The sequence below is a fragment of the Lissotriton helveticus genome, chromosome 2_1 (assembly GCF_964261635.1).
Source record: "Lissotriton helveticus chromosome 2_1, aLisHel1.1, whole genome shotgun sequence".
NCBI classification, from domain to species: Eukaryota; Metazoa; Chordata; class Amphibia; order Caudata; family Salamandridae; genus Lissotriton; species Lissotriton helveticus.
The window spans coordinates 1,255,390,509-1,255,402,767 of NC_136059.1; the positions used below are offsets into that span (position 1 = coordinate 1,255,390,509).

The 12,259-nt window shown below is 45.0% G+C and overlaps 1 protein-coding gene across 1 annotated transcript in view; it reads right to left on the minus strand.

Moving 5' to 3' along the window:
* METAP1 (methionyl aminopeptidase 1) overlaps window positions 1-12,259 on the minus strand; it is a 360,683-nt gene that overhangs the window by 134,985 nt on the left and 213,439 nt on the right. Inside the window, exon 7 of the mRNA XM_078676209.1 lies at window positions 11,749-11,887. Within this exon, the coding sequence (XP_078532335.1) occupies window positions 11,749-11,887 (139 nt within the window). The remainder of the gene's footprint in view (window positions 1-11,748; window positions 11,888-12,259) is intronic.

Here is a 12,259-nt window from a genome sequence, read left to right on the forward strand (position 1 = left end):
GATTTCAGCATCAGGAGGGGGTTTACAATCTGAGCTGTACCGCAAGCCAATGGCAAGGAATTCCTTGTTAAGCTATGACAGCTTTCATCCCAAGGCGTTAAGGGATAACTTACCCTTTGGACAATTCCTCCGTATCCAGAGGAATTGTTCCACGAAAACGGCCTTTGGTATACATTCTGCAGCCCTTGAAAGAAATTTGAGAGACAAAAAATATCCTCAATGTCTCATAAAACACTCTAAAAAACGGGCTGCTAACAATAACAGAGAATGTTTATTAGAACCTGCACCCCCAAAGAACCAACAAGAGAGAATTACCTGTGTACATACATACAATACACTTTCCAACAAAGTTCAAAAAATTGTTAGGAAACATTGGAAAATTCTCGGAACAGGTTCAGACTCCATACCTCCTCCACTGTTTGCCTTCAGGAGAGGCCAAAACTTGCGAGATCAACTGGTTCATACCAGACCAAAAACCTTGATTCCAAGGGCTGTTGGAACTCTTTGGGACTTGCCCGCGGTTACCGGACACCATCCCTGTGGTGGCTGTGCGGCTTGCCCCCAGACGACCAAAACTCTCACCATAGATATTGGAACTGACAGACCATGGCAACTGAGACGGTTCACTAATTGTAATAGTTCGAACCTGATTTATTTGATAACCTGTCCTTGCAAATTGAATTATGTGGGGATGACCACCCGTAAAATCAAGCTCAGAATTTCTGAACATAAGAGTTCGATTCGTTGCTGCAAACAGGCCACCAAGTTGACGAATCATTTTGTGCAGGTGGGTCATCAACCTACTGACATCCTCTGGACGGTATTAGACCAACCATGGATTCCTCCGTCTGTAACTGATACTACCAAATTTTTGTTCAAATGTGAACAGAAGTGGGTCTACCGCCTTCGAAGCGATAAATATGGGCTGAATGACGAAATCCCCTGGATGTCCCTTTAATTGCAAATCTGGTTTTAGTCAGCCATCCGATTTGGTTTTCAGTTACACTACATGTTATGTAATAATAAAGTGATCTGGGCGTCACCGAGTGGTTGGTATTACCCCATTCGGAATATGATGTTTCCAATTCCAGTACACATTAGGCTCTGATGGGCATGGTGACCCTTTGTCATATATGGTCTCTGTATTGCTGAAGTCCTTATGTCCAATTGCCTTTACATAACATTGAGCCTTGATGGGTCGCCTTGACTCATGTACATTAGGATTACGTAATATTTTTGATAAAACTTCACAGAAAGACGTTTATTTAGCCCTTAAGGCGTTCCCCGCCACTCATGCCCTCTCATGAGGCTTGGAACCTATATTGCGGGAGATAATGCTCGCCGGGAACTACATTTCCCATGATCATTAGCGCGCTCGTGGCCACTGAGTAATAATTGCTTGTAATAATAGTAATAATGTCCCTCACTGGTCCCTTAATTGATTAAAACAATGCGGGCATTTTGGAGTCACGCTTGTCCCCTAATCGAGGACTCGAACCGGCACTAGCGGTAGTTTTACATTCTTTGGGAACTACAATTCCCTTGACTATCAGCGCAGTACAGTGATTGCGCATGCTATGACGCATCACATGCGTCGGAAACGCCCGGCATCGAACGCAGAAGTCGAAGAAGGCATTTAAACCTCGTCGGTGCACCGCGTCGGTTCCTCCCTACGAGAGAGCTTAGAGGGACGACCGGTGCACCGACGGAGAGGTGAGTCAGCATGTGTCTGAGCGATGAGTGATTGGCCACTAGCTTTGAAACTGGAACGTAACGATGATTTAACTATGTGTAAATAATAATTTTTAATACAAAGCTACAAACGTGGGTCTTTGCATCATTTTGGGCATGTGTAATCAGTGAAGCAAATGACTACTAATTATGAGTGACAACGTGGGTCTTTGCATTATTTTAGGCATGTGAACCCAGTGAACCCAATGACTACTAATTATGAGTTATAACTCTAAATAAGCTATAAACGCAACCGGGTGGGGTGTCCTGGCACTGACAGGGTGGGACGCCGGGTGTGGCGTTTGTTGAGACCAACTAGGCAAGGACTACAGATGTAGATATATTTATTTAATGGTTGTTTTTTTCTTAGTGCGGTGCATCCACTACCTGAGCTCGTGCCAGGTGAGGTGGGGCTGTTCCTTCCCATCACGTGGGTGAGTGAATTTACATCTACACATTGATTGTAGTGGTGATTGTGACTGATTTGGACGGTCCGAGATGTTGGTCAATATTTGTTTATGACTAGCAAATTATAAAGATGGCACACTGTGCATGTTGTTTCTTGTTACAAGTATCTATGACACTGTACCCTCTTATATACATATTTCTCTCCTAGGATGAGAAGATGCATATACATACACTTTCAGGTGATATGGTTTACGTTATTTTAATATAGCAGTAGCACTAATGGTCCTGAAGAAGCAGCAGGAGATCACTAGACTCCATCTGTCTGCAGAAACATGTCGACCTTACATCTTGTTTAGTGGTCATTTGTTATACCACTAATTTTGCACTGTTTTTATTGATTTAGGAGTGTGAGGGTGTCTATTAAAATTGTTTTCCCGATCACGACCTAATTTTAGAGCTTTTCTCTTTCTTTACACACACTTTTTCTTTGCACTGCTATTCAGTTCCCCGAGTATACACGCCTCTATTTTTCACATCTATAATAACACTGTGGTTTTTCCTGCGCATGGCTTATTCATCTGCCAGCACAGGTTTTTTTACCCTTTAATGTGTTATTTATAAATATAAAAGATCCCAGATGATGAAGGGCGGTCTCGATGGTGGACTGATGGGAACTTGCTTATATTGAAACTACTCCCTGTTTTGTTATATTTTTGGGTACATTGTCTGTTCTTGGACCTACTGTTAATTTTGGTTGGTGTCGATTCTGTGTAGGGGGTTTAACAGTTGAGGTCGATAAACTTACCCCTTGGACCTTTCTTGTGTTTAGTGGAAGATTAAGATAGCCAAACTCTAGGCCTTCAGGTGCCAGATCGCAAGGTTAAGATGACTGGGATCTGGGTGTCTTATCCCTCCATGTTTCTGCGTGAGAAGATTGGGAGTAAGGTGTCGTTTTTGCTGAGGAACTATGGACAACTCTAACAGTGTTGTGAACCAGGGTTGACAGGCCAATGTGGGAGCAACTAGGATTAGTGTCAGGGACTGTTGTCTGAGCCTCCGAACCACTAATGGAATGAGTGGGAGAGGCGGAAAAGCTTAAGCAAATATCCCTAACCAGTTCATCCACAGTTTATTGCCTTTGGACAGTGGGTGTAGATACATGGATTCAAAGTTTGGGCATTTTGCGTTTGGGTGAGTGGCGAACAGACCTATCACCGGGAAGCCCCACATTTGGAAGAATGGGAGGAGAACCTGAGGGTGGAGTTCCCATTCGTGGATCTGTTGTCGTTGACGAATGAGCAGATCTGCACTCTGGTTGTTTACTCCTGGAAGGTGTTCTGCAAGGAGATCTATTTTGTGAGATATGGCCCATCTCCAGATGCTCTGGGCTAGCTGTGAGAGCTGGAGAGTGTCCTGCCCTGTTTTTGTATGTAGCACATTGCGGTCATGTTGTCTGTACGAATTGCGACAGCGTGGCCAACTAGATGAAGTTGAAATGCTTTCAATGCTAGCAAAATTGCTAGCAGTTGAAGATGGTTTACTTGGAGTTATTTTTGTTGCAGAGTCCACATGCCCGAATGGTATGTTTGTGGAGATGAGCTCCCCAACCAGTGAGCGATCAGTCTGCTGTTCCACTATCTGTGGAACTGGGTCGACGAATGGCCACCCCTTGGAAATATTTTGTATGTTCCACCACTGCAGAGAGCGATGGGTGCAGCCGTCCACCAACACTAGATCTGATAACTGACCTTGAGCCTGGTTCCACTGACGTGCTAAGCATTCCTGTAGGGGATGCATTTGGAGCCATGCTTAAGGAACTGAGGAATGTAATGTGACTCGAGTTATTGGAATAAAGCCCATTTTAACTTGGACACCACGGATCCTGTCTCTCATTTGATGCATGATACTTTGTTAATGCCTAGAAATTCTGCCAGGGTAATATTTTATTTACCACAGAACAATTAAAATGAAAGACGCCATCATTCCTAGCAATTGCATGAACACTCAAGCTGGTAACGAGTGTTGAGGCTGAAACTAAGATTATAGAGTCTGCATGTTGCACATTCTGACTGGGTTGGGCTTTGAGTATCTATTGTAGCTCCTAGATACACTTGTGTGTTGGATAGTTGGAGAGGAGACTTGGTAAGGTTTACTGTGAACTCAAGGTTGTGAAGCAGTTAGACTTTTTTTTAGTGTGGCGTAGGCAACTTTGCTGTGAGCTGGCTTTTATTAGCCAGTCATCTAGGTAAGGGAAGACGTGAATGTAATGTCTTCGTAGATGAGCTGCGACTACTGTCAGACATTTTGTAAAAACCCTGGGTGCGGTAGTTACTCCAAATGAGAGAACTTTGAATTGATAATGTTGGCTGTCTACCACAAACCTGAGGTATTTCTGGTGAGCTGGGTGAATGGGAATATGGAAGTAGGCGTCCTTTAAGTCCAGAGTGGACAGAAAGTCGCCTTGCTGAAGGAGTGGGAGCACCTGTTGGAGTGTAACCAAGTGAAAGTGGTCCGACTAAATGTACAGATTTAGTTCTGAGTTCTAGTATAGGCCTGAGAGAGCCAACCATTTTGGGAATTAAAAAGTACAAGGAGTATACCCCGGTCCCCTGGTATTGTAAAGGGACTGGCTCTATGGCGTGTTTGTCCAAGAGAGAAAGAACCTCTTGCCTTAGAAGGGTAAGATGCTCTGGTAACATTGCATGAGATCTTGGAAGAATACTGGGGGGAGTGTCTGTATGCTCCAGGCAGTAACCATATTGGATAATTTGTAGTACACACTTGTGTGAGGTAATTGAATTCCAGACAGGTAGGAATTGAGAGATACGTCCACTGACAGGGGTGGAATGATCGGGGGATAGAGGAAGGAACTTCACTGCTTGTTTGCGGGGGAAGTGCGTGTGGAGTTGCCTCTGCCTCTTCCCTTACCGTTGTTTCCTCTGAAACAACCTCTTGAAGAGGGGGATTGGTTGTTGCCCTTGTAAGAGGAGGAGGGATTTTCAGTGGATACAGTTTTGGAACCACCCCTGTAAAAGGAGTGGCAAAAGGAACCCATATTGGCAGGTAACTGCAAAGCCCCCATGGGTGTTGCGATCTCCGTGTCTTTTTCCATTTTTTTCAGCGAGGTGTCAACCGCTGGGCCAAAGAGATGCTCCTTGTCGAATGGTTGGTTGGAGGATGGAGGTTTGCACCTCTGGCTTGAAGCCTGATATTCTCAACCAAGCTTGCCTGCGTAAGAGTATACTGGTGTTCACTGCACGAGCTGCTGTGTCTGCTGCATCTAGGGCACACCTGATGGATGTATTAGAGATAAGTTTACCTTCCTGGATAAGGTCGGTTGCCTTAGATTTATGTTAGTCAGGTAAATATAGTATGAGTTTTTCTAACTCATCGTAATCAGCCCTATCATAACGAGCCTGAGCACTGGCAATGCACCAGTGATTTGCTGCCTGTGAAGCCACTCTTTTGCCGGAGGCATCAATAAGCTTAGACTCCTTAGGAGGAAGAGCCTCACCTGTGGTCAGTGAGTTCGCTCTCTTGCGAGCGTTGGAGACTACAAGGGAGTCTAAGGGCAGCTGGCCAGTAATGTAAACAGGGTAGGTGGGTGCGGGTTTATATTTTTTGTCCACCCTAGGTGTAATTATTCTTTCCCATACAGGATCTTTAAATACTTAATTTGTGTTCGTTTTAACATGCCTTTTAGCATTGGTAAGGTATGAGTAGCTCTTTGAGAAGTAGTAAGTGTTTCAAAGAGGAAATCCTCTTCTAAAGGCTCTTTATGGAGCTCCACCCCATGATATTGAGCAGCCCTGTTAAGGAGCTTAATGTATTCAATGTTATCAGGTGGGGAGGGTCTGGGGGATACAAATCAGGGTCAATGTCTGATCCTTGGTAGGATTATCATACTGACCCAAATAGTGTCCTGTGGTCTTTCCAGATCTTCATCCCCATCCCCATCATCCTGTGGGCCAGGTGAAAATGGTAGTGGTGGGGAGTTTGATGGTATAATAAGCAATTTGGGATCAGTGGGGGGGAAGGGGGTGGAATGTAAGTGGAGAAGAGGCAGAGGCGGGACCAGAGCCTTTGTTTTATGTTGTTGAGGGGGCAAAGGGGCATCTTTACCCACCGATCATAAATACTTTTTTTCCCGTGAACTTTTTTAATACTCGGACGAAGGTACATGTCTTGGACACTGCTTGCTGAGTCAAGATCCGAGGTCAACATAATACTGAAGTCTTCTAAGTGCATTTAAATATGGATGAAAATATGTACTGCTTTAACTTGATTACAAGAGCCTGCCATGTTCACAAACTTATTGTGAGGTCAGCTACATTAGAAGAGGTACTGCAGCCATACACCTGCTTTTAAAGTAAAAATAAATCATACATTTCCTGTGCAACTGCAGCATCTTTTCACCTCTATATTCATCTGCAAGGACATCTACATATTGACAGCCATTTAACATTGAATTACCTACATAACACTGCATGATACTACAGGAGCATTAATGGAATATGCAAGTTCACAAGTACATGACAGCGTGCGGTACAATGGAATAGCTAACAAATGGGGAACCCCATTGTTTTGAGGTGGCAAATCATGAGCTCGACAGCCCTTTAACCTATTTTTAAGAGAACGTTCGGTTCTTAGACAGAAAAAACTTCAGTCAAAATTAGACAACGTACTAACTTCTACCGTACTCTATTTGTTATGAAAGTCACGTTGATTTTCCAACCTCATGATTACATGGTTAAGAGATGTTCTAAGCCCAACAACAAAGCAAAAGAATAGTGCTTGTATATCTGTAAAAGACCGATGTTATGTGGTTCACAATGCATCTCACCTGCTACCAATGGTGATCATCTAAACAACTCACAAAACGCATTACATTTAGGCTCCCACTACATCTGCATTTACATGCCTTTACAATTGAATTCAACCACCAACATGAAAATACGTGAAACTAAGAATTAAGTTGGGAAGATGCCTTTCAAAACAACATGGCTAGGTACAGATTGTAATTAACGAAAAATAGAGGTCAATAAAAAAGGGAACCGAAATGGAGAACTGCAAATTAATGGATAATTGTAAAGAAAAATGGGACAGTACTTTTACTCTTTTGCACCTAAAAAAAAATGGAGTTCTGAGTAGGATTCAAGATGCATGTATAGAGAGTCCATGTGCACTGTAAATGTTTCATGTGCTGATTTTGGCGACTGTCGAGTGCATATGTAGCACTTTACTGTTAAGGGACAGGATCTCATGTTCAATTTCCTGTGGGTGAATGATTCACAAGACTAAGGATGGTGAGAAACTGCCAGAAGAGACGTAGATTCCAGGAACATTTCAGATGTCCCTTTAAAGTGGATTGAAAAGCGGTAGACTGCCCTGTTGAAGTGTAGGGACAGTCCCTTCTTCTCTTCTACCTCATTCTTCCCTAGAGGTATTACTGTAGACAGTGCTGTGTAGTAAGTACAGGGGAAGGCCTCTCCCTTAATTGCACTTTTTTAAAGTTTCCCTGACAGTGAAGTGCCTGCCCACTTCCTCATCAACTTTGAGTGATTAAGTTTCGTTTGGACAGTCTAGGGCTAAAACAAAATGTCAGTGTAGGAAGGCAGATCCCTGACTATGGTTGCCCCCAACTTTTTGCCTGGTGTTTTGCTGGTTTTCTGACTTAGTTGACCTGGGGCACTGCTATTCAGGACCCCAGGCCTACTGCTCTCTCTGTAAAATGGATTCCATGTACCTTAGGTACATATCTAATTGGATACTGAGTCACCTTATCAGTCCCTGTACAGTGTACCTTAGGTACCCAGGGCATAGGTGTACCCAGGGCCTACCAGGGGCTGCAGCATGTATTATGCCACCCCTGGCTGGCCATCCAAATCTGACACAACTGGCTGCTTGACAGCTGGGGCAAGGTGGTGTAATCACCCTTTGCTTTAGATATAGTATTCCTATATCTAACCCTAAAATGGACACATATATTCCTATCAGTCACTCCTATGGCGGGCCTTAATCCTGAAGGCAGAGTGCTTGGAATAATGTGAAATGGTGCTCTGGCATGAGCTGAGCCCGTTTGCAGCTTGCGGAACAAAGTCCTAATAGCTGTTCCATGATAACGCATACCATATACTCTTAAGTGCATTATAATCCTCGCGGTTATATGCCAACTCTGGTATTGCTTTATCAAAACATGTCGAGTAAAGTGTCATGCGAATTGGAATACTAACCCCTCGCCAATTCTGGCGACGGGGTTAGCATTCCACCCTTCTAGAGGGACACGACATGTTGGTAACCTGTAACCCCGGTTAAAGTCAGACATAGCCTCAGCTCCACAAGATGGATGATGCCACCAAGACACAAGTCTGCCCTCCTGTTGCTGGGAGTCCTCCCAGCGCAGGAGGCAAGGACAAAGGGTTTCCTGTCAAGGGCGGTGTATCCTAGGTAGGCAGGGCTTTAGAGGAAGGTGACTGCAAGTGGCACCGCGGTGCTCACTGTGCATAGGCCGGCTTGAACCAGTTCCAGGGGCACACCAGACCCTGAGCTGGGGAAAAGCCCGCCAAAGGAGAGGGGTGTAACCACCCCCTCATAGTCCCACCCATAGGGCAGGACTTAGTCGCGTGTCAGACCCCTTTTTCAGGATAAAGGTAGGAGCAGGCCCCCTTCCAAAGGAGATCAATCTTTGAATCCTGAACCGACCTTCTACACGAAGAACTCAAGACTCTTCTCAAGATTTCTCCCTTGTGACTAAGGAGTAGTCACCCTGCAGCAGCAGGCACCAACCAAGCATCGCGGTTTGTTGCCAGTCTCTCCTTCGGATCAAGACTGCTCCAGCACGACGAGAACCGGCTTCCCTGGCACCTCTGACCTCAACCTACATCATCAGCCCAGATGTGATCCGTGGGTGCGACGAGACCTCGAGGGACCGGCCATCTTCAGAACTGCACGACGCTTGTCCAGCACGACCACCGAGTGACCCTCGACCGAGTGCTTTGGGGTAAGAGAAGCCCCGACCCTGAGCAGCTCCAGCACCGAAGTACAGCCCCCTTGCATCCACGAGATCTGCGTGGGGCCCTTCTGCTCTTTGCTGCTCACCGCGTTGTCCAGGTCACTTGCCCGTTGGCTAGTGGCCCTTTTACGACGCTTCACGACGACAAACACCGCTGGTCTGGTTGCTCCAGACTGGCCCTTGCTCCCCTCCAACAGAGGAGCACCCTGGACCCTCCTGGTCCACTCCAGACGCCATTTTGAGTCCACCGCGTGGGCTTGAATTTGCCAAGACTTGTTGCCCCAATCCTGGGTCCAGCGACGTCGACAGCAGACACCTTCGTGGGACAGCTCGCACCTCCATCCTGGTCGCCGACAACGCCTCCTGGTCCGAGAGACTGCAGAGCCCAGCAGCGCCCACTCACCTGGTCGAGGTGACTTCGTCCGGTGCCATCCTGGTGCCCACCTAAATCACTGGCTAGTGATTCAGAACTTGGTCCCCTCTGCTTACAGGTCTTCTCCTTCCCTGATCCAGGCTTGGATCTCCACGAACTTCTTCACTGGCCGCCTGCCAGCAACTTCTTTTCTTCGGGCTCCTGGTTCGACAACGAGGGTTTCCGACGCAACTTGAACCCTATGCAGCCGCAGCCCCTGGGCTAGGTAAACTGAGTACTCCGGTGTTCCAGCATAGTCCAACACCCTAAGTGTTCGGATCCACTCTTGTTTTCGACCCACCTAGTCGGGTTCGCCCGAGAACAGTAACTTTGTCTTTACTAGCCTCCATAGACTTTTTCCCGCCTTACGCGTGAGAGTTCCCACTCTGCACACGACGTCCACAGGCCTCCTGCTCCTAATCTAAGTGTTTAGTATTGTAGGCCTAGCGATTCCAAAGTCTATGAGAATAGTTACTTACCTGCTAGTAATTCGCATTCCACTTCTTGTGTATATGGTTTTTCGTGCCCCTCGGGCATTTGTGTAAATTGTGCGACTTTCAGTAATTCTTTAAGAGTTTTGTTGTGTGCTTAGCTCCCTGTCTCATAAAGAGCCAGGGTAGTCCTGTTATAAATAAATATACTTTATTTTTGATAACAACTTGTGTGGTGTCCTTTCACTTGGTGTTCAAGGGGTAATGTGATGGTAAAACAGCTGGCTTAACACGCCCTCTAGAGTCTTAGCCTTAGACTGCTCGTATCCATGCTACTAGGATAGCTGGTCTATAAGGTTGACTTACAACCAATCATCAATAAGGGTTGTCTGGACTGATACATAGTGATCACTAGAATAGTGAGCACTGCATATCAGGCCAACTTCTCACAGTCAGGAACTGTCTCAAATCCGCTCCAAAGAATATTCTTTGAAATTCAGAGTTCCCTGGGGCTCGATCCCATGTCAGTGTGTGAATTTTCTCATGGACTGGTGACAGGACTGTCTCAGCAGGGTGGGTGGGAATTAACTTGAGACCCAAAGCCAATAACTCTCCTTGCTGGATTACTACCAGGCAGGGGCCAGGGCAAGACCCAGCTGCAGATTGCCTGGAGAAAAGGGATAGCTGGACTACATCCCCCAAAGGAAAACCCTGCATTATCAGCCCAGGTGCCAAGTGACTAAGGAGCTAAGCAAGGTACTTCGATCCTGACTCTGCTGAAGAAGCTGTACTTGTCTTTTTGGAAGAAGCTAAATTAGCTGTGGGATAGGGTGCTGGAAGTATGCCTTGTGGGGATAAACCATGAAGAAAATGAGCAAACGGCTGTGCAGGAAGGACAAAACTGAGTTCAACTAAGTATGGGGGTCTGGAACCCTGGATGATGGTGCTGGTAACTCAAGCCCACCAGAAAGAGAATAAAGGTTCCATGAAAAGGTAGGTACTTGTTTAGAGCTGCTTTCCGGGGTCTAACTTTTTTAAAGGCCCCGACAGAGGTTACAGGGTCCATGGGGTTGATCAACAGGAGTTATGGCTCATTAGAGTTTAACAGACTACTATTTACCACTTGTGTGAGATTCTATTGTGGATAGTAACTCACATCTATCGGGTGAGGGACTCTGTGTAAATGCATTATGAGTACCTAAAGGAAGTTTAAGTCTCTTTACACAGAGGTCTTGGGTTGATATTTCAATTGCGTTAAAGCCTGCAAGTCTGGTTTAACAGATGCAAATACATTTTCAGAGGAACTCGGCCTTTCTTATTGTGAATACCTTGCAAATCTGTAGGCCTAACTTTGTTGATCAATAAGAGTTTATGTTTTTGCAAAATGCATAGTTCGAGATATTGCGTTTTCCATGTTAGGGCCTGCAAGCCAACCCTAAGCATCTTTATGAGGTATCTTTGAAATGCTTGGCCTTCCCTACCCGGGGTGCCAAATGCTTAAAGGGTGCCAATGGTTTTCAGTTAGAGGTGATAATAGTACAGGGGTCGTGGGACATCACTGGTAAACAACCTTAAGTAACAAAATTGAGGCCCTGTAGATTCTGGATGCCCTTGAGCCACCCTCCGTGCCACTTACGGCTCCCAATGGACTGTCAAACCAGTTTTAGCATAAATAACTGCAAACTACCTGTGGACATACTGTACTGTGAAAATTGCAAACACAAATGAAAATGTTAAACTTCCCTTTTACCTACCATTGAGTATATCACCATCTTGCAAAGGCCGTCTGTCAGGAATTCCATGGCAGATCACCTCATTAACAGACGTGCAGCAGGACTTTGGAAAATTATAGTAGTTCAAGGGTGAAGGATAGCAATGTCTGGAAATACATGCCTAAAATAAATGATACAATACAACATAAGAATTAAATAAATATAGACAAAATGAATTTCACACTGTATGGTCAATTTGCTGAAGTTACTGCATTGTTATCCATACAGAGAAATTGTTGATTATGTAGCAACACAATCTATATAGAATGTGTGCCTTTTGCATTACATATATTTGTATGCCATGGTACAGAATGAATACATCTTAATTACATAAGTGGAAGTCTGTGTGTAAATGGCTTTATGCTTCTATGTCACAGTATGTAAATCTGATAAGTGAAGGTACCTGTAAGAGTATTACAATATATTTAGATGTAAAAAAAAAGATACCATATAAGTGTGTGTGTGAGTTTGTGAGTGTGTATTTATTTATAAC